General features: G+C 38.4%; 1 protein-coding gene across 20 annotated transcripts in view; it reads left to right on the top strand.

Moving 5' to 3' along the window:
* MAP2K5 (mitogen-activated protein kinase kinase 5) overlaps window positions 1–23,340 on the top strand; it is a 273,801-nt gene that overhangs the window by 47,423 nt on the left and 203,038 nt on the right. For all 20 annotated transcript variants that reach the window (XM_023220742.2, XM_023220744.2, XM_023220756.1 and 17 more), the window contains 2 exons: window positions 2,840–2,888; window positions 10,233–10,297. In XM_023220742.2, coding sequence (XP_023076510.1) covers window positions 2,840–2,888; window positions 10,233–10,297 — 114 coding nt within the window. The remainder of the gene's footprint in view (window positions 1–2,839; window positions 2,889–10,232; window positions 10,298–23,340) is intronic.

Genomic DNA, 23,340 nt, shown 5'->3' on the forward strand with positions numbered 1-23,340 from the left:
TTCCTTCCTTCCTTCCTTCCTTCCTTCCTTCCTTCCTTCCTTCCTTCTTTCTGAGACAGGGTCTCGTTGCTGTCACCCCCCATTCTGGAGTGCAGTGGCACAATTATGGGTCACCACAGCCTCGACCTCCTGGCCTCAGGTGACCTGAGAAGCTAGGATTACAGGCAGGTGCCACCATGCCTGGCTAAGTTTTTAATTTTTTTTAGAGATGGGACCTTACTATGTTGCCCAGGCTTGTTCTTGAACTCCTGGGCTCAAGCGATCCTCTTTCCTGGGCATCCCAAAGTGCTGGGATTACAGGCTTGAGACACTGTGCTTGGCCCCTTTTGCTTTCTGATGTATTTATGATCTTAATGTCTTACTGCATTACTACTACTGCCACCACTGTATAATAATAACCAGAGCAGTGACCACCATTTATGGAACCCTTAGCATATGCCAAGTCATTGGGCTATATTTAAGGGTGAGAAGAGAGTGGAGTATATAGAATGCGTAAGATGTGTCTGTGTTCTCAGGGAGTTCCCAGACTCTCCCTTATTGGGGGAGGGTATGGTAGGAAGAAAGACATCTATACTAATACCTAGCATGGGTAGGTAGGTAAAGGGCTAAATGGGTAGGTTAAGAATAGAGTTGGCCGGGCGCGGTGGCTCACACCTGTAATCCCAGTACTTTGGGAGGCCGAGGTGGGTGGATCACGAGGTCAGGAGTTTGAGACCAGCCTGGCCAACATGATGAAACCCTGTCTCTACTGAAAATACAAAAATTAGCTGGACGTGGTGGGGTGCGCCTGTAGTCCCAGCTACTCAAGGAGGCTGAGGCAGAAGAATCGCTTGAACCCAGGAGGTGGAGGTTGCAGTGAGCTGAGCTCACGCCACTGCACTCCAGCCTGGGCAACGAAGTGAGACTCCGTCTCAAAAAAAAAGAAAAAGAATAGAGTTAACAGGTTTTATTTTTATTATTATTACTGTTTTTGAGACAGAGTTTTGCTGTGTTGCCCAGGCTAGAGTGCAGTGGCACGATCTTGGCTCACTGCAAGCTCTGCCTCCTGGGTTCATGCCATTCTCCTGCCTCAGCCTCCCGAGTAGCTGAGACTATAGGCACCAGCCACCACGCCTGGCTAATTTTTTGTATTTTTAGTAGAGACGGGGTTTCACCGTGTTAGCCAGGATAGTGTCGGTCTCTTGACCTCGTGATCCACCTGCCCCGGCCTCCCAAAGTGCTGGGTTTACAGGCATGAGCCACTGTGCCCGGCCTCTTAACAGGCTTTAAATCTCAAATAGAATATTGTTGGGAGAAGGTGCTATTTTATATGCTACTCTACTAGCCAGGTAGATATTCACAGGTATAACTCATTATAAAGCTAGAAGACTTCAGAGCTCCCCTTGACTACCATTCTTTATTCAAGAAGGACTTTCACGCCGGGGTAGTGGCTCCTGCCTGTAATCCCAGCACTTTGGGAGGCCGAGGCGGGTAGACCACCTGAGGTTGGGAGTTCGAGACCAGCCTGACCAACATGGAGAAACCCCCGTCTCTACTAAAAATACAGGCGTGGTGGCGCATGCCTGTAATCCCAGCTACTCGGGAGACTGAGGCAGGAGAATCACTTGAACCAGGGAGGTGGAGGTTGTGGTGAGCCGAGATTGTGCCATTGTACTTTGCATTCCAGTCTGGGCAACAAGAGCGAAACTCTCTATCAAAAAAAAAAAAAAAAAAAGAAAGAAAGAAAGAAAAAAAGGACTTTCACTAAATTCATCCATGAGTGTTAACGTAGTCATATATGTTCAGAAAACGCTTTAGTATTTCCTAAATAACTCTGGAAGCTGAGTCTCATACCCATAGGAAAGGAAAAAAAGCCAGCTAAAATTTATTAATTTTGTTTGTAAAAACACACCTACTATGGACAAGACACAGCACTAGATTTTTTGTTTTTTTTTTTTTTGTTTTTTTGAGACGGAGTCTCGCTCTGTCGCCCGGGCTGGAGTGCAGTGGCCGGATCTCAGCTCACTGCAAGCTCCGCCTCCCAGGTTTACGCCATTCTCCTGCCTCAGCCTCCGGAGTAGCTGGGACTACAGACGCCCGCCACCTCGCCCGGCTAGCTTTTTGTATTTTTTAGTAGAGACAGGGTTTCACCGTGTTAGCCAGGATGGTCTCGATCTCCTGACCTCGTGATCCACCCGTCTCGGCCTCCCAGAGTGCTGGGATTACAGGCTTGAGCCACCGCGCCCGGCAATTTTTTTGTAATATTTAATTTTCCTGGTTACCCTGTGAAATTGGTATTTTCCCCATTTTACAGAAAGAGGAAATTGAGGTTCAGCGAGGATAAGTAACTTGTCCCAGATCACACAGCTAGTGAGTACCAGGGTTTATTTGTACTACATATTTGCTTCCCAGGAAACTCAATTATAACTTTTAACTGTGTGAGAGACCAGGACTTAAATTATCTGTTTTTTCTTTTGAAGTTCTATAATCTTTATTTGCTGTGAATATTAGTGCTTAGCAGCTGACATTGTCCGCATGAAATTGCCTCTGAAAGGCTATCTAAAGGCAGTAGAACTAATGACCATAAAAAAGTCACTGAAATAGTTCGTAAAATATTGTAGCTTCATCTTAACTGTAGGCTTTTTTATTGCTTTAGATTACTAATAGAGTTTTAGTGTCTTTATTTGATACCTTTTGCATTTGGCCAGTTACTTTTGAAAAAAAATTATATTGGGAGAAGGATGTGAAGAGTGTGCTCAATCCCTATACCTAAAAGCAAAGGTGTATTTCAGTCTAGAATTTTCAGTGGTGTTCAGAGGTGTTGATGATCTTGTCACTAAAAAGTATCTTTCCTTTTCAGCTTAAAGAAGTCTTCTGCTGAACTGAAAAAAATATTAGCCAATGGCCAGGTAGGTATTATTATATATTAAGATTTGCACATAGTAATAACATATTACTGTCCATTTTTTGTATCCATAAGCTTACTAAACAGATAAAGAGTCTGTGAGTTTCCTGTCATAAATGAATAACATGGCTTAATTTGATTGGCAGAACAATTTGCAGGCCGTTTTTCAAACTGTGCTAATGGGTTTCACTCCCAGCAGATTGAAGTACCATGCACACATCCTGCTACCATCTCAGTTTTTAAAAAGTTAATCAGTTCTGAACAAGTGTGTCAACTCGTGGGCTGTTGAAATGGCCCTGCATTCTGAGGTGACTGTTTCTTTCATTATCTTTGGGGAGAAAAGGAAAAACCATTACTTTTTCACCTTAGCTTCTTCTTTTGTCCTGAAACTAACACTGGCTTTTTAGGGAAGCAGAATGACAGCAGACCTTTGGCGTATAAAATTCCTGGCCTTCAGGAGACCTTGGTTTGCCTCGTAGACTGGCCATCCCATGCTGAATGACCTAACCCAGCCAGTGAGGGGCAAACGAGCCTTCAGGCCAGTTATTTCTTACTAATTTTGATTCAAGTAAATGGACACATCTGAAATAGTATAGTGCTTTTAAACATACACTGGTAAATTACGCTACCTACAGGGTCCTCGATTCTTCAATAGCAACATAAATGCGTTTTAATGTTTGTTATAGTGGAAGCCCTTTGATAGCCTTGGAGGCAGGCGCCTGTCCATTGCGATCAAGCCTGCCTATTAGGCTCTATTGACTGAGACATCTGTGTCACTGCAAATAAAAGACTCTTATTGATTTTCTTAACTGCTGTTCACTTCCCGTCCATGTTTCGAAGGCTGAAATCTTAATTATCTCAGATGCTTATTCAGTGCCTTCACACGCTGACCTCTCCAAGCCTCATTGGCATTTCGTGAATCAAGTACTTGTAGTGGAGCATGTCAAGAAGACAAAGCCAGGTCCTCCTGCCCGTCCTTTAATATCACCTGTAACATTGTGGCCTAATACATGTGCATGCCTTAAAACAGTGCTGTATGGTAGTGCTTCTGGAGGCCTTGCTTATTTAGCACACAATTCCTTGAATACAGTTAGAAGAAATTAAGTTGATCTGCTTCTGACATCTGATTGCCATCCAGAGTATGTGAATTCCAGTCCTTAAATATCCTGTATACAGCTAAGGAGAATCTAGTGGTGTAAGTATAATCTTTGTACTCTCAACATTTTAGATAGTATTTATCGAATACCTTTAACTTTCAGCAGCCAAAGGTTTGTTTAGATTGAGGTCCACATCTGTATCACCTCAGTGCCTTATATTTTGTTAGAACCAGTATATATAAACAAACTCTGACTAAAAGCAAAGATATTGAGCCTAGGATATTTGTGTATCTTCAACATGCTTGCATTCTAGTTACTAATTGTAATTTTTATGAGTCACTGTGTTCCTCAGCTGGAAAATATATTTCAAAATTGACATAAATTAAGAAGCTTTAACTACATTTATTCAGCCCAGGCAATGGAAAATAACCTGTCATAGACTCTTCTTCCAAAAATGAAAAACAGTTTTTTCCACTGCAAAAAATAAGCATTCTGAAATGCTCATAATGTTTTGACAGTAAACCTAGTACCATAGATATCTTAGTGGCTTCAGTTATGAGGTTCTTTATGGTGGGAGGTTGTCATGGCAAGGATTTTTGACACTTAAAGATTGTTTATTGCTTTCCCTTGGGAATGTGATAACCATATTAAACAATACAGCTTTTTTTTTTCTTTATAAGGATTAGCCTTTCTTACATTTACTTGCACTCAAAAAATTCCCTCAAAAACCAAAAAAACCCACCTTTGGAAGCTTTCAAAATGTCTCCTTCTACTAATTCCTTAATTCCTTGGTGCTATAGGGTAACTAAACAGTGAGTGAAATTGCATTGCAGTGAGGTACTGTGCACAGTTGTAGGCATCAATAAATTTCTGGGCTGAACACAGACACCACTTGATATGGAAGATGTAAGTCACATTTAATGATACTTTAACACTTGAGCATAGTTTTTTATTTTAGTGGTTTATGCTCTCAAGCATTAATAATGATTTGCCTTTCCACTAGCCTCCACTTAGATTTAATAAGGAATTCATATTAATCATTAAAAGAAAGGGACATGATTCTTCAAGATAATCAAATATTGACAAGTTAGAAATAGCTTTCTGCCTGGGTTCATTGATATAGGTTATGTGATATAAATATTTATTTCTTTTCTGTCACTCAGAGTAAATGCCACCAATTGATTCAGCATTGATATAGTGTCAACACTTCATAAGAAACATTTGACTGGCCTGTGTTTTCCGATTAGTCTCTGCTCTATAAAGTGGGATTTACTAAATCTCTCCAATTGTCTGCTCATAGAGTGTGACTGCTTTCTGAAACCATTATTGCTTCGATTTGTGAAGCAAAGGTCTAGTGATGGGACTAGTTTCTGTCAGACCTTTACATATAAAATAAGGATTAATTGAGCATTTTTATTTTAATGATTTATAGGCGATAGGTACTGATTCTTCTTAACACAGACAGACAATAAACAAAGAATATTTTCTGTGCTGATCCATAATTGAATTCCATTTCATTTTTTCCATTAATTTCATTAATATATTAAATCAAGCACTTTAAAAAAAGTTTAACATTTAGTCTTTGAAACAGAGACATTGTTTTCCTGTTATTACTTTATGTTGGAGTAATTCCATTTTTCCAGCTTAAAAAAATAAATCAGAAGGTATTTTTGGCATGTTTTATTGAGAGCTATAAATCAGTCTCACTGATGTGTTTTCTGGATATGTTTTTCCTACTTCAGTTCTAGTGTGGCATCATCTGTTTAACATTGGCCCTTGATTTGAAACTGATTAGAAATAGCCCAAAGGGTCAATTTGAAGAATTTAAAAAGTGCACAGTTACTCCAAAGATATGTGACTTTGGCCTTTGCATCTCTAAAGTTATTTTTTCTTTTTCTGTTTTTTAAAAAGATTTTATAGGAGAGGGTGGCAGTATTTTCCTATTCCTGATAAATCAAGTATAAATCTACTCAAATCAGATCTAGAACTAATTCTGGTCCAGCTGCATCTTTTGGCTGTTATTTCGATAACTTCAAAAAGCCTTTAGAAAAGCTTTTTGTACTTGGCTGGGCGCGGTGGCTCATGCCTATAATCCCAGCACTTTAGAAGGCCCACTTGAGGCCAGGAGTTTGAGACCACCCTGGCCAACACGGTGAAACCCCTTCTCTACTAAAAATACAAAAAATTAACTGGGTATGGCGGCCCATGCCCGGGAGGTGGAGGTTGCAGTGAGCCAAGACTGTGCCACTGCACTCCAGCCTGGGTGACAGAGCAAGACTCTGTCTCAAAAAAAACCCAACAACAACAGGAAAACCCTTTTGTATTTAGGGAAAAAAAGGGAGGGGGAATAGGTATCTACTGTAAAATTAGGTTTAAAAACTGTATCATTACTAGTATATATAACTCTTAGATTCTTACAGTTCATCTTGGATTGTAGAGGAAGACTGAAACATAAATGAGACTGTGTATGTAAGCCCAAACTACACAACAACCCTCTTTTACCCACACAAACCCAACCTGACTCTGCCCATGGGTTGTTGCTGTCTCTGTTTCTTTTATGGCTCCTGCCTCTCTTTCAGCAGGAACAGAGCTCAGTGCCAGTCATTTCTCTAAGGTCATTTGCTATCTTGGCAGTTGACATGTAATTATAACTCCTGTGGCTTTTTCTTCTTCCTCCCTCACATTTATTATTCTGCCTTTTATTTGCTTTTTTAGTCAAAACAAGGAACCTGGACTGTATTTAAAAACTACTTGGTATTGTTATTGAATAAAAAGCTGTCCTTCACCTGTTTTCAATTTAAAGAGCTGTGTGATTTTAAAAAGGTTTTCTTCTTAAAAACTAACATCATAGCTAATGAAATTGCTTTTAACTTGTGAGTATCTTTCCGTTGATTGTTTACCTTCCTGTGGGCCAGTAGCCATTGATAGGAATGTCCTGCCATACTTAACACCTGAGACAAACTGCTGAGCTATGATGTTGAACTGGAGTATACTGAAAGACTGAGTTTTTGACTAGTTATGTAACCTAAGTAAAGTGGGCTAACTGGTCTTAGAATGCTGTAAAATTCTGTGATTTTTTTTAAATGATACTTGATCCCAACTATAATATTTAAATACGATATTCTGTAAGCTTCTAAATATCACTTTCTTATATAACGAACACTCTTCCTATGCTTCATTTTGAAAAGTTGAATTAATATCCTTATCTAAATGAAAAAGGCAAAAATGCTACTAGTTGATTGTGGATCGCTTTAATGATTTTTTCATAGTTAAGATCAATTAAATTAGCCTAATTGATCAGAGATATGAACTTCTAAAAATATTTTTTGTAATCAATTCTTGGGCTCTGCTTTGTTTTTCCCATCCCCTCCCAATTTTTTTTTTTACATGAGGAGTATTTGTACAGCATATAAAAATTAGAAAATTCAAATAAGCAAAAAGAAAAAGAATCTGATATTTTTAAATATTAAAAAATGACCAGGCTGGACACAGTTGCTCATGCCTGTAATCCCAGCACTTTTGGGAGGCTGAGGCAGGCTGATCACCTGAGGTCAGGAGTTCGAGACCAGCCTGGACAACATGGTGAAACCCCATCTCTACTAAAAATACAAAAATTAGCTGGGCATGGTGGCACGTGCATGTAATCCCAGCTGTTCAGGAGGCTGAGGCAGGAGAATCACTTGAGCTTGGGGCGTGGAGTTTGCAGTGAGCTGAGATCACACCACTATACTCCAGCCTGGGTGACAGAGTAAGACTTCGTCTCCAGAAAAAAAAAAAAAAAAAAAAAAAACTAAAAAACTATGAGTCAGTTCACAGGCCAAAGGTTTGCATAACTTTAAAACATTGTAGAAACACATTATAGGAACACGTTGCTCACTCTTTATGGATACTAAGTGACATGGTTCTAGAAATTGCTCTTCAAAACCATTTTTATCTTTATGAGACTCTTGAAATCCTCCTGGTTATCTGAAGGATTCCATATTTGTCTTGATTTTTTCCATTCTTGAATTTGCTTAGACAGTGATTAATGCACATGCACATACACTTGCAATAAACATTCTCCCTCTCCCCTTCTCCTTCCTGCACTTCTTCCCCACCTGTGCCCGGACAGCGTTGGATGCTTACCACTCCTTGTTAGGTTGGAGTGCTGGGAATGTGGATTGCGTAGCTTCTTCCCTTCTCTTTTCCCTGTAGTGGATATTAGTGGTAAAAAGACTAAGAAGTCAGAATTACACCGTTTGAACATGCTCAGAGACATGCCATACCTACCCCTTTGCCTATGAAGTGGTGGAGGGGATATGATTGCAGACTGTGGCCCCTCCAGAGCATAGACCCTATCTACTACATAGCAACTTCCTGCTTACCCTTAAACCTTAGTGCCACAAATTCAGAATTTGTGTACTTGAGTGAGTGAAATGTCTCTCCTAGAAATTTATGTCAAGCCTTGATGAGTGTAGCTTATTAGTTAATAGTACAAATCAGGTTGTTACAGACATGTTTAGATTACCTAGAGAAATGTTCTAAGGGAATTAGCCCAGTGGCCTATTTGTGCCCACCAATGGATACTGCTATTTACATATCCTTCATTTATCAAAGTAAACCAAACAGCAGTTCTGCTAGTTTAGCATCTCGTCACTTTATGTGTTACTTTTCTTCATGCTGCTTTAAAATTTATCATTCCGTCCAGAATAATGAGATTTTATTTTGTTTATGCCACACATTTTATACAGCTTAAAATGTTTTTTTTCTGTATTAGTAATATAAAGGTAGGGATGAACAGAATTTCCCTCAAATAGGAAAATAGTTGCCAATTGTTCTGGCATGTTTTTCATTACTTCACAAACCCTGAATATAATAATTAGCTGATTGTAAAGGGCATCAATCTGGTTGTACTACAATTAAATTGGGTGCTGAATTGGCCTTTGCACATTAATCTGTCAGTATTCTTTTAGGGATTGGAAAAATGGCTTGGAAAGGAAGCTGTTTCTGTTACCTGCATTGTACTCCTAATTATCACAGCTCTCTGAAGCTTCAACTTCAGAAATGTGTAGAAGGAAAATATTTCCCTTGGTGAATGAACCCTTGCTTTATTCAACTGGTAGAAGTTTAGAGTAGAGCAAAATATTTAAAGCTTTACTATACTGGTCTGAGAGCAAACTATTTTTTTTCCAAGTGATATTGAATTAAAAACTCCATCCATTTTCTGCCCATGCAAGGCAGTGCAATTCCCTGGAAATTGATTTTTTTTTTCAGGGCTTACAGTGGCTTTCCCCAAGCTTTAGCTATATGGAAAAGAACACCTTTATTAAATCCACTTAGTGAATAAAGTTGGCAGTTAATTTTTAAGCATCTGGACCAGTGTGTAGAAAATTACTGAATGCATCAAAGTCTGACTAGTCTTAAAGTCATTTGATAAATAATTATATAGGGAGCTCTCTAAACTCTAAAACATTATTTTATGGGCACTAACATAATTCACCTACTATTCATGATACAAATGAGAGTAGTTATTTGTGGTATAATAGGTTTTATAGAACCTTGAAAAACATGCAAACTTTTATATATAAAGTCATGAAAATTACATGCCCATGTATTTTTCCTTTATAATATCCGACTATGTGTGCATCTTAAGTGCATTGATTTGGTACTTTTTTATCTTCATAATATGATTTCTGCCTAATTATTGCTGTATACTAGTTTGTTACTTGCAAAGTAAAGCTATATATACTCTAGGAAAATCATAAACATTATTTCGTTTGTTAAATGTTAATTATGGGGGACATCTGAGGAGTTTTCTAGGGCTGATTTATTTACAGATCATGCGTTAGATTACTGAGAGTGTGTGTGTGTGTGTGTGTGTGTGTGTGTGTGTGTGTTGTCTTCCTAAGTTTGACTTTGGTTATGTGCGGTGCTCTTTGGCATTGGTTATATGCAGCACTGGAGACTGTTTTCTTATCAGTATCTCTGACCTGACCCTTTTGAGCTATGTTATATCATTCCATTTTGACACCTTTTATCAAACTTTAATGAAATGACCCAGGCAAACAAATTGTCATTAAACTTTCCATCACTTTGTCCCTTGGTATCGTCTTTTATAAATTGGACAGCAAATGTTGTATTGATCTTCTCGTTCTTGCAGCTGAACTTGAAATGACCCAGACTGCTTGTTGTTTATGGCCCAGAGTTGCTTTTCCTTGACATTTCTATCCACAGCATGACACCCTTTTTGTTTTTCTTTCTTTCTTGTGGAGATGAATGAACAAGACATACGGTATCGGGACACTCTTGGTCATGGCAACGGAGGCACAGTCTACAAGTGAGTAGTCAATTTTGTTTAAACTTTCTATCCGCTTTTCCAAATACTGAGTATCCAAGTTCTCTGTGGCAAAGATTTTTAAGTGACTACTAACACTTAGATTTTATTTCCATATTTGACTCCAAAATTCTGCAAGACATCTATTTTCTCAAGAATTGCCTGGAAAGTGCATTTATATTGCCTTTTTAATATTTCCGAGTCTGCAGCTCTCCTGGGTGTGTAGTTAATAGTCCACCATTAGTAAGTGTACCTTTAACTGGCCTGAAGTTTAATGCATTTTTTTTCCTTTGCTTTTTAACACTATTATTATTATTTTTTAACTTGCTAGCATCCTACACTAGTCCCCTGCCTGTTTACAGTTATGCCCAGTGGAAGCCAGACCTTATAAATACCATTGCTTTGCCCTGTGTCAACACTGTAAGTTATTAAAAAGCCTTCTTCCTGTTGTATTTTCTTTTCTCCTCACCCTATTCCCCTGAGAGAATTTCTACACATTGATGAATATGTTAAGTTATAAAGTTCTCCCAAATTCCAGTTGCAGTGATCTTACCCCAAAGGAATGTTCATTTTCATATTAAAAAATGCTAGCCATAAAAAATAGTTCTCCGACAGGGAAGTCTTCTCATGCAAGTAGTGCAAAGTTTAAACTACATAATGTAATATCTGGTACTTAATAGTCTGCAATGGTGTATGAAAAATATTCCACTAGGAATTAAAAAATCCATACTCCATAAGAAAGCCCTGAGGGAATAATAAAACTTTCCTCCAGAGAGCTGTTTTCCATGTATACACTAATCCTGCATCACATTATGGTTGTGATATTAGGTCACAACCACAGATACTTTAACATTGGTATTAATATGTATTTCCAGAGTTGTAAAATAATTAACTTATTTTCTAATTGATTACCCATATTCTTAGAATTTTTTTTTTTTTTTTTTTTTTTGAGGCGGAGTCTCGCTCTGTCGCCCGGACTGGAGTGCAGTGGCCGGATCTCAGCTCACTGCAAGCTCCGCCTCCCGGGTTTACGCCATTCTCCTGCCTCAGCCTCCCGAGTAGCTGGGACTACAGGCGCCCGCCACCTCGCCCGGCTAGATTTTTTTTGTATTTTTTAGTAGAGACGGGGTTTCACCATGTTAGCCAGGATGGTCTCGATCTCCTGACCTCGTGATCCGCCCGTCTCGGCCTCCCAAAGTGCTGGGATTACAGGCTTGAGCCACCGCGCCCAGCCATTCTTAGAATTTTAAGTTCTGACTAACCACATGAATACAGATAAAAATTGCCCTATTCTATGACCATGAAGGTTCACATCCTAAAATTCCAGAACATCCCCTACTCATTGATGCAGCCTTGGTGTGGAATTTGATTTCTCAGGCTTAGAAGCTCTTTTGAAGTCATCTGATTCAGCCACCCATTCAGGGCTTCAGTGCCCTTTGCAGATACGGCCAAGATGTGAGTCCTTTCTCCTGAATATAGTCCTTTAAGAACTTATGTTCACATTTTGGATTGTTTTTTCCTGCAGATGACTGAGTATTGTGAACAGTTGGTCTGAAAGTGAAGTCCTTCCACTATGATAATTCAGAGAAATAAATAATAACATGTTTCTTACATGTTCCTTTGGCCTTGGGCCTGGCCCTTAAAATTGGGGTCCAATGTGTCTAATGATTTTTGCAGCTACTATTCTGCTTCCCTGGATCATACTAGTGTTCTTCCCACGCAATCTCCAGCATAAATGGCATCTTTTCATCTTAGTCTTCTCTTCCTTACTATCTGATTTAGATTTTTACTGTGTTCTGAAGGTTCTTGAGTTCAGGTGCCCATAGAAAGGAAAGAGGAAGAAGGAACATGTACAATCTGATTTGTTTCTATTGAGTTCGCTTTTCAAAGCTTGAACCTTTCTTCTTAATGCCTTTATGCTGATAGCCAAATATAATAAAACAAGAAAGATTCTGGCAACTCTTTGTATTCATTTTATTGGCTTCAAATTGAATTAAAAAATGTTTCCTTAGACTCCTAACCTACCTATCTGTGTTATTTCACCAAACCTTTAGTTTTATATTAATTGCAGGTCTATTGTGAATTTATTGTCCTAGCTTATTTCTAGAAGGGAAGAAGCATAAGACCATGAAACCCCAGCAGAATTTTTACGAGACATAATATTCTAGATGTTGACATTTTAATCCTTTATTTTAAAACATAGGTTTGTTTGTTTATTTGTTTGTTTGTTTTGAGATAGAGTCTCGCTCTGTTGCCCAGGCTGGAGTGCAGTGGCACAATCTCAGCTCACTGCAACCTCTGCCTCCCAGGATTCTCCTACCTCAGCCTCCCAAGCAGCTGGGACTACAGGCGCCCACCACCATGCCCAGCTAATTTTCGTATTTTTAGTAGAGATGGGGTTTCACCATATTGGCCAGACTGGTCTCGAGCTCTTGACCTCGTGATTCACCCACCTTGGGCTTCTAAAGTGCTGGGATTACAGGCATGAGCCACTGGACCTGGCCAGGTTTATTTTTTAAAAGGGGGAGTATACAAAGAAGTGGAAAAAACATGCCCATCCACCAAGGGAAAATCACAGCATGAAATTATGTTAATGTTGTTTTTAAAATTGTTATTTTAAATTGTGGTGAAATACACATAACACAAGTTACCATTTTAACCATATTTAAGTGTATAGTTCAGTGGCATTAAGTACATTCACACTGTTGTGTAACTGTCAACACCGTTCATCCACAGAACTCTTCATCTTGCATAATTGAAACTCTGCACCCATTAAACAGTAACTCCCCCTTCACTCTGTTAATGTTGTTTTTAGCTAAGAAGCATGGCTGGAACTTCTTTCATTAGGGCTACTATGTCAAAGGGACCATTCTTCTATATGTCCTTGCCACAAGTTTTTTAATTTGCTAAAATGCTGTGTGTGATGTTAGGAACTTATCCTAAGAGCTCATTTAGCTACCATTGCTAATGCTCACTGTAAGTGTTGTAAGATGTAATGTTTTTGACATGATTGCATATGGGTGGTGAATGACAATATCCTGATAATTTTAGTGTGTATATAGTAGATTTATTATAAAAAGAAACTTCATTTACCTTATTGCCTGTGTGATTCTTTTTTTTTTTTTTTTTTGAGACGGAGTCTTGCTGTGTCTCCTGGGCTGGAGTGCAGTGGCCAGATCTCAGCTCACTGCAAGCTCCGCCTCCCGGGTTCACGCCATTCTCCTGCCTCAGCCTCCGGAGTAGCTGGGACTATAGGCGCCCGCCACCTCGCCCGGCTAGTTTTTGTATTTTTAGTAGAGACGGGGTTTCACCGTGTTAGCCAGGATGGTCTCGATCTCCGGCCTCCCAAAGTGCTGGGATTACAGGCTTGAGCCACCGCGCCCGGCATCCTGTGTGATTCTTAAGAGGGGAGGTGAAGATACCAAATTGCGTAACCACTTGTCATTGATCGTTGGGTATCATTTTTGCTCGGGCTTCAGCTTGTATTATTGTTCTTATATCCCTGGCTTTTAGTACAGCACAAAGAAATTATATAGTCATTGAAAAATGAGGATCCACTTTACTAAAGTCTCTATAAAACTAAGTGTTTGATGTGTTATGATTGACTTTCTTCTACACTAAGTTCACCTTAATGGTGTCGGTGATAAAAAAATGTGGTTTTTCAAACAGCGTGATTACATTATAGGCTATGCTACATAAACTAGATGAAGAAAATATTGGAAAATACACTCACCGGTAACAGAACTGCCTAATGGGCTTATTCCATTTTTTTCTTTAAGGTGTAATAAAGCTAATAAGTGCAAGGCACAAGTTTAATAATGCAGTCTTATTCACTTCACTTGATGGAATGTTGGGAATTTTAAGGGATATTGTAATCATGTGTAATTACAATGTATATGATTTAACAGTTGGTACATTTTCCTCCTTTAAGTGTAGATGGCCTTCACAGTTGTACAATATGAAATTCTGGCCCCAGACATTTAAACCAAATGGTAATGTGAATTCTGTGTGCTGTGTCTTGATGAGCTGTGCTCTATATTGTGAGAGTGACTTAGGCAGTTAATTTTAAGTCGTTATTTCTTGGATTACTAATTTGGGCTACAGAACATAAAGGAAATACCTTAAAGTATGGCCCAAGCCTAGGAAGAAGAAAAATTTAGGAAAAGGTAATGAATGTATTTTCTTTGTTGCCCCATTTCCTAAAGTGCTACAGGTTGCTCCAAAAAAATAAATTCAGGAAAGACATGTGTTCTGTTTCCCTCTGAGAGATTCACAATGAATTTCAAAAACATTGAGAAAGTAGAGAATGGTATGTGTTGTGATTAAGTGTGAGGGCTCTTAGTCTGAATCCTGCCTCTGTCACTAATTAGCTACATAACCTTTGGCAAGTTATATAATGTCTTATGCCTCAGTTTTCCCATCTGTAAGATGGGGATAATAATAGTATCTAGGTTGGGCGGGGCACGGTGGCTCACACCTGTAATCCCAGCACTTTGGGAGGCCGAGGTAGACAGATCACGAGGTCAAGAGATTGAGACCATCCTGGCCAACATAGTGAAACCCCGACTCTACTAAAAATATAAAAATTAGCTGGGCATGGTGGTAGGTGCCTGTAGTCCCAGCTACTCAGGAGGTTTGGGCAGGAGAATTGCTTGAACCCAGCAGGTGGAGGTTGCAGTGAGCCAAGATGGTGCCACTGCACTCCAGCCTGGCGACAGAGTGAGACTCCGTCTCAAAAAAAAAAAAGAAAAAAGAAAAAGAAAATAATAGTATCTAGGTTGTTGTGAGGTTAAATGAGATGATCTGTAAAAGGCTTAGCACTGTGACTGACACTTATTAAATGTTAACTACTGGTAATGGTAGTGCTAATAATAGAAAAATTGTTTACATTCTGTACTTCCTACCCTGACTTGGCCATGGGACTCTTTATTTTTTTATTTTTTAGTTTTTTGAGACAGAGTCTTGCTCTGTTGCCAGGCTAGAGTGCAGTGGCAAGATCTTGGCTCACTGCAACCTCTGCCTCCCAGGTTCAAGTGATTCTCCTGCCTCAGCCTCCTGAGTGGCTGGGACTACAGGCATGTACCGCCATGCCTGGCTAATTTTTTGTATTTTAGTAAGGATGGGGTTTAATTTCTGACGTCATGATCCACCTGCCTTGGCCTCCCAAAGTGCTGGAATTATAGGCGTGAATCACCGCCCCCAGCCAGCCATAGGACTCTTTTTGAGGAACATCTATAAACATCTCACAGAGTTATAGTTGTGTTGAACTAACTTTGAGAAATTCTGCCTTTACGTTATACACATTATACTTCTATATTTTCTTCTATTCTGTAGTTGCTTGATGAATAATGATATCTTACATATTATCTTAAATATAATGATTTTTTAAGTTTCAAAGTATTTTTTAATCCTAATTTATTTTCGGATTGCTATAGGACAGCTGGTATAATGTTAAGCCCATGTTACCACTGAAAAAACTAGGGCTTATCATGTGGCCATTCAGCAGCAAAGGCAGATCTCTATACAGCATTTCTTTTCTTTTTGCTTGGTGTTCTTCCCCCAGGCGATGTTGTCTCAAGGTCAAGCCGAGTCCATTTTGTTTTCTTGTGTTTTCTCATGTACCAGCACAGTTTTAAGGATAAAATAGATCCTTTGTACGTCTTGGCTGAAATGAGAATGAGGCAAGTGGAGGTTTAATGGGGCTCTTTAATTGGATCTTCCTCATATCTAGCTACTTTGAGAGGCTATGCAATTGCCATAGAACATTCACCTAGAAGAGTAAGAATACCCAAACTAAGGAATTTGATATTCGAATGGCTAACTTTCTTTAAAATGTTAAAACTTTCAGTGCTTAGTATCTGTTGACTCACTAGTCACTGTCTCTTTTTCTTGGATAATATGTCACATGGAAATGAAAGAAATTAACAGGCATAGTTACTTTGGAAACATTGATTCCAAAGCCAGTCTCTCAGACTCTGCTTCCTTGGTATATCATTTCATGGAGTCACTCAAACTTTGGGTCAGAAATGAAGTAATATTTAAGTTTGAGGATTAAATCATGGTAAGTCAGTTAGCCAGCAATCACTGAAGGATTTATTTTATTTTTTCCTTAATGCCAGTTAGTCAAGCCAAGACTCATATTTTCAGCTTCGGGGCCAGATAATCTGGTCTCAAGATGTTTGAAAACTGATTTTTCTACCTCCAACTCCTTCCCACAGGGTAGAGTAAGAGTCTGATCTGCAATTTTCTCAGTGATATAATGGGTAGTATATATACTGCCTTCATGGTGTTTTGAAGGTTGAATGGATACCATTACTTAGGAATTACTTTGAACCTATCTAGAGACAATAAGACGAGGGAAGGAATTATAATTCTCAAAGATGTTGGTCTGTGCTCCTTTCTGTTGCCTTATCTAAAGAGAGATATTTGCTGGGCACTGGGCTGGGGATGGTCCTTGGAGGTGGTAACCGCGATACTGTGGTCTATTAGGTTGTATTTTTTGCACTTGTGATTTGACTGTAGAGGCCAACTAAAACGTTAAATTAGTGTTTGGGAGCTGGAATAATATTAACTCATTATAGTAATATGATTTATTTAATGAAAATTAGAAGGACTGATGGTCATTTATATAAAATGAGAAAATACATAATTGTCTAGTTAAATGCTGTTTAGTAAACAGAATATTTCAAAACATGGAAATCCTTACGGGAAACAGAATGAAAAGAGTCCTTGATGGTGAAAATATCGGGAATCACATAGTACCCAGAAAACCTTGACTTTCCTCTTTGACCAGCCAACCTGAAGATGTGAAACTTAAAAAGGGAGCAAGAGGTCTGGACCCCAGCTTTGCTTGTGGCTGTGCCAGTGGCCCTAGTCTTTTATATATTTTTCCATGATGTGTATCTTGTAAATTAAGAGTAGTTTTTAAAGGGTTTTAAAATTGACCTGAGAGCTAGAATGATAGTTTGATTTATTTGGACTTTAAATTTCTAATCACATAAGGAATCTTCCTTGCAGCCAAGATCATATTTTAAACAAGCAAACAAGACATCATCCTAATGTAAAATTAAATATTTGTATATGGCTGGATTGCATTATAGTATCATGTGACAAGCAAGGATATTAATGTTTTCAGAAAATCAATGAATATTTGTCAAATAAAATTAATTATGTATGTTTCCTTCTCTCCTTCTCTCAGCATTCACTGTTATAGGTTTGTTTCATACAATAATATGTATTGTATCGATTTGAATCTAAGGAATGAACCTGAGCTCATGGTTTTCTGTACCTTTCCCACCTTTGCTTTTCCCCACCTCTCCATGTTCCTGTAACTTCATACATGCTCATATCCATTATGGCTATGATGTATTATTGGCATCCAACCAACATGACAGGATGTCACAGGTCGCTGAGAAGAGATTTTCAGACTCTGTTTCTACCCGAATTAACTATTATTGAAATAGTTTATTGAGATTGAAGTATTGATCATTTTCTGCTAACCTTGGCTTAAGGGAAGGAAGAAGAGGCAGTAGTGTTTTTGAAAGACACTAAATTTCATTTTTAAAAATCTCATTTATTTAGCCTTTTTTTCTTTCTGTTTTATAGCCTTTATTGTTTTATTGCTTGGAAAAGGGTATCTTGGTTTTACTTTTTATGACAGTATAATTATACTTCAGAAATGCACTTGATTACTATGGGTAACAAAATTGTTCTAGTATATTGGTTTGGCCAATATTGCTATACAAACAACTTTTCAGTCAATTGAGTCTGGTAAAAATCAATACATTATGGTAATATTTCAAGTAAGAATTTGCTGAATCTAAGTGTTTCAACTTCATCTCCTTTCAGGGAAAAAAATAGTTTTGAAGTGGCAAGACTTCTTTCTAATATTTTAATAACAAATTTTTATTTATAAAGACGTTTAAAGTCCCCAGTAAAAGTGGTTGTGATCGGGTAAACATTACATTAGCACACTTCTGTATTATAGGGTGCAAGATATCTAGTTTCCATTTGAAATCTATTCCCTGCCACACCAAGAAGGCATAACATCAGGAACTGACATAGTGTCTGTCACTTTTGGATTCTGGATTCCTGTATGTAGTTCTGGGTGCTGAGTTTACAGACATGTGGACAGTTCAGAGAGCACCCAGAGGAGCAATGGAGAGAATAATGAGGGATTGGGGAATTGTGCCTGTTCAGTCCTCCTTCATTCGTCTGTCAGGCAGCCAAGTTCTGAGCACGTGCTATGTGGAGAGCTCTGTGTCAGATGTTGGGGACAGCCTAGCCTCAAAAATTGTGTCTGGATAGATGCATAAGTTCTGTCTTCAGGTACGCATGGGACCTCACAGTCTGGGCCACCTGTCTGTGTGTATGGTGCACAGATCTGGGGGCTGAAGAAGGAGTGATGGCTTTTAGCTTTTTCCTCAGGAAGGATCAGGAAAGGCCTCATGGAGGAACTGACATTTGAGAAGTGTTTGAAAGGAATTGGCTAACTTTTCTCTGAGGAAGAGAAGATTAAAGGGCTCCATGACAGCTGACTTAAAGTCTGAAGGGCACTTCTGTAGATGAGGAGCAGGTTTGCTTTGTGTTCTTCTGAAGACTAGACACAAATGGCCTGTCTTGAATGTCTCTGTGACAGTCGGCCTTTGGTTAGAGTGATTAATGTACTCTTTCTACTCTTCTTCCCACTGGGTTGTGTTCCCTGGAGGAGAGTTATGTCTAGGTTATCTTGGTGGGAGTCCTTACAGAGCCCAGCACGGTGCCTTACCTACTGTAGGCACTTAGTGAGTGTTTCAGGAATTTACCTGCAGAGGCAAATTCTTCACAGCCTAAGGATGGACACAATGTGTTGTTCATTGCTGGGTAACTCTGGGAAGTGGTGAACTCCTCTACCTTAAGCAGAATGATGTGGCTGTTGTTCAGAACGGCTGAGAAAAGAATTCCCACTTTGACCTGGACATGAGATGACTGCACAGATTTCTCCCAAGCCTAAAGTCCCAGAACTAAATTCAGCATTCAGTTACCATAAAAATCTTATGTCAGGTGTTGCTTGGTTTTGTTTAGTCTATATTCATTTTTCGCTGAACATCCTGTCACTGTGCCAAGGACTATTCCAAGCATGTGCAGTCCAGTTGTGAACAAGATAGGCAAGGTCAGATAGGCAACGTCCAGAGCTCACACTAGTGGGGCAAACAATAATCAAGACAACAAACACTGAAGTAAGATTATATAGACCTTGCATGTTCTATTAAAAAATGTAGAAGAGGTGCTCAGGAAGACCTATCTGAGGAGGTGCTGTTTGAGCTGAGACCTAAAGACAGGATGGAATCAGTTTGGGAAAATCTGGGAGAAGAACCTTACAGGCAGAAGTAACCACTCAGACAGAAACCCTAAGATTAAGATAGGCATGAACTTGTGTAATTGGAGTAGAATAAGCTCTGGGGAAGGTGGAGAGATGGACAGGGCTTGATCACCCTGGGTCTTTTAGTCCTTGCTAAATCCTCGCTAAGAAGGTATGTTACCCTCTTTTTACTTGTGAGAAAGATAAAGCTAGGAAGGGCTAAGTGGCATGCCCAAGATCAAGTCAAGAATAAAACTTAGGTCTTCTGACCCATGCTTCCCAAGCCAAGGTTTTTCTGTTTGCCATTCACTCTCTGAGTTTCCTAACTTTTAACCCAAATTATTTTTGGATGTAAGATATAAAATCAGTGTATAGATTTGAAAATCAATGATGTATTATCTCTAGGTGTTAATTTTAGAGGCTTTTTAGTAGATGTTACAACATCCATTTCTTGGCTGACAGTTATGACAATGTAACTTGTTATTTCGTCTACCCTTTGGGTCTCCTTATTTACCAAAAACTTATAATTTAATAATTGAATCCCTGGATTAATTATATGGTTGTGCTAGCGGAGTCTTGATTTATAAGACACGTTACGTTTTTTATAGCTATTTTACAGTATTTGATGTGTTAGAAAATCGTAGTCTCTCGGTTGGCATATTGCACAAGCAAATATTTGTGTACCATAGCATCTAGGGTATTTACTTAAATTGCTTTTTGGGAAAATAATTCACTGGAAAGTCCAAAAGGCATTTACTGTGTATAACTTTCTGCCACAGTTTTTTTTTTTTTCTTTGCTCTGTCATTGGTTACTTTGATGTAGGAGACCATGCTTCTGTTAAATTGCTGCCTTACTAGAGCGAAATAAGTTTAGGTTCTGATTTGTACACTAACGTTGAATTGGAGGAGCAGTTTGTAAAATTTGAGAAGGAAATAGCAATAGAAATTTAGGTTGTGGGTGTTAAGCATTAATTTAAAAAAAAACCCATTAATTTGCTTTTTAAATGTGACTTTATATCATGTTGTCTTCTTGACCCTAAAATTTCCTTACTTTTCCTTGTCAGTATGGCAAAAAGAAAGAAAAAGAGAGTGCAGAGCTATTGCTGAAAGCAGTTAATGGTTTTTGTCTTGTGAATTTAAATAATAAAATGAAAAATGTTCACACAAAATTAGAACTTGCTTTAGGACACAATCAATATAGCATTTTAACAAGCTTACTGTATTTGGAAGATATGTATTGTGTGAGGTTCTCAAACATACTGATTCTGTTACAACGGTTAACTGTAGCAGCAAAATGTAACAATATACTTAGCCAATAAACATAAAACTTATTAAATCATAATTAAATGTTCAGAAAAGTTATCTAAAAATTATGAATAAAATATATTTTACATGGCCTCAGCAACAAAATGTATAGCCAATGAAACTTTATAAGTGGTGAAGAAAACCATATATGGGATAAAATTATGGAATGAATTTTTACCACAGACACATGTACCAAGTTAAGTTTGTGTACATCATTTATTTCTTCTCTCTTTTAACTTCTTTTGGAGGTAATTCTTAGTGAGTATTTGCAGAGCACAACAGCTGGGGTAACTGACTGAAGGGGCAAATGAGAAGTCTCCCTGCTCCTTTGGAGTCTCAAGTGAAATGTTTCAAGGCCCTACCTGCCCCCATACATGGAAGATGCAAGAGGTCCTCAGATTCACTGTGGTTGCGTTTACATTTCCACAGTGGGCCCCAATCACAAGCTTCATGTTATGGTCCCAGCTGTGTGGGAATGTAGCTGAGTACAGTAGGTGTTGTCATCCTCATTTGATTTATGAAGAAACGGAAACACAGATAAATGAATGGATTTCCCTGAGGATTCGGACCAAGTCAAGGATAGGACCACCACTGAAACCCAGGCTTTCTTAATTCTTAGTCCTTTCCCAATGCCATTCCCAGTAAATAATTACATTTTGACTCCATGAGGAGCTAGAATAAACAGAATATATGCAAACCTAAGAATTTCTGCCAGCAATCTCTAGCAGATATACTTCAGCTGTACTTTGAATTTTTATTTTGTACACCAGGCACAGGCACATGTATGTTATAGATGACCAATATGAACAAACAGCTGTCTCCCTTCCTGCCTCCTTCCTTGGAACTTGTAATCTTTGAATAACTGATTAGCCCAGTGTCAGAAATGTTTATGCTGATCTCTGAACCTCAGTCAGTTCAACAGATGACTCCCTGGAAATGTTATCTTTGGTTTTCTTTTTTTTTTTTTCATTGCCATGATTTTGTGAGTTAGTTTATGAATGTATTTAAATCATTTCTGGAATCTAAATATTTTGGGCTTGCTGGTCTTTATAAGGAAGTTAGTTTCCCTTCTCTCATATAGACCTCTTTCTGCTTTCTCCTGCTGTCTGTCATATTTTAAAAGTATATGTGACACTGTTAAGTTTTAATCTTCTAAATGGATTGGAGAATAGCACTTTCCCTTGACTAACCTCAAAGGATTTTTAAAAACAGAATGTTGCCCAATTTTTGAGGGAGAATGTTCTAACACAGTTTATATATTTTTGTAACTCCACAAAGGTATCTCATAAAGAACATTGGTGGAATTGGATTTTAAAGTCCAAATACTTTCCTTCTGTTGTGCAGAACATAGCTCCTCAACCTAGAGGCACAGTGTCATATGCAGGGAAGTCACTCAGATTCCTTCTTATTATTGGTTTAAAGATCACTGTCCCTGGATGGTATAAGATATGATGGTAGTTTGTACTGTTCAGTTTTTACGTTAAAGGAAAAGTCTCTCCTGGTTTCTTTTGACCCTAGTCATGATATGCCCATTTCATGAAGTCTATTTTATGCACAAAAGTGCACAAAATGAAGATAAAGTGCCTCTCTCCAGCCTGACAAAAGCCATTTCTTTGCAGAATGGTAGCTGCAGCGAAAGTGAATAAATGAATGGACAGCAATCACAGCCTAGTTGATGAAACTGTTCAATTAAAGCACAGGCATTTACATGGTGTAATTTCCCTAAATTGCCAATGAGCCCCTTTAGACACAACCAGTGTTCAAATTGATTTCAGCATTGATTTTGGCTGAAGCTGATAAATTTCTGCTTGTTAGTTAAAGTAATTTTGCAGAAGACTTTGTACTGCAGTATTGAAGTGTTCATTTAGCTGATGGTTAAAAGAGGAGTTATTTACAGAGGCCTCTACTGTTGTTCTGAGATGGGACAATTCCCCAATCATCTTTTACTTTTAATTTTTTAGGCTTCAGTATACCAATCAATAGGTGATTGAAACTGATTAAAACTTATCCAACCAGCTGCCTATGGCAGTTTAATTAGAAGCTGGATGATTCTTAAATTAAAGTTGTCTTATTTTCATTGCAAAGCCATCTTCCAGAAGAGTAAGGCACAAACAGTGCAGAAAACTTAAAAGACTGGATTTGCTAAGGTATCTTGCAAATGTTAAATCACTCAATAGCTATTCCTAAGACAATTCAAAAATGTATCAGAGAGTTTGCTTTTATGGAGATCAGAAGTAATAACATGCTTACTTGCCAGCCAAGGAATGTTTGTTTCATTCAGTCAGAGAGATTACCTACTGTATAATGATATATGTGAAAGACCAGTTGTTTGGGATATATCTATTATTTCATAAGCAAGATGAATGCTTGAGCTTATTTTTAAACACTGTAATGTAGGATG

The sequence above is a fragment of the Piliocolobus tephrosceles genome, chromosome 6, assembly GCF_002776525.5.
Source record: "Piliocolobus tephrosceles isolate RC106 chromosome 6, ASM277652v3, whole genome shotgun sequence".
Classification (NCBI taxonomy): domain Eukaryota; kingdom Metazoa; phylum Chordata; class Mammalia; order Primates; family Cercopithecidae; genus Piliocolobus; species Piliocolobus tephrosceles.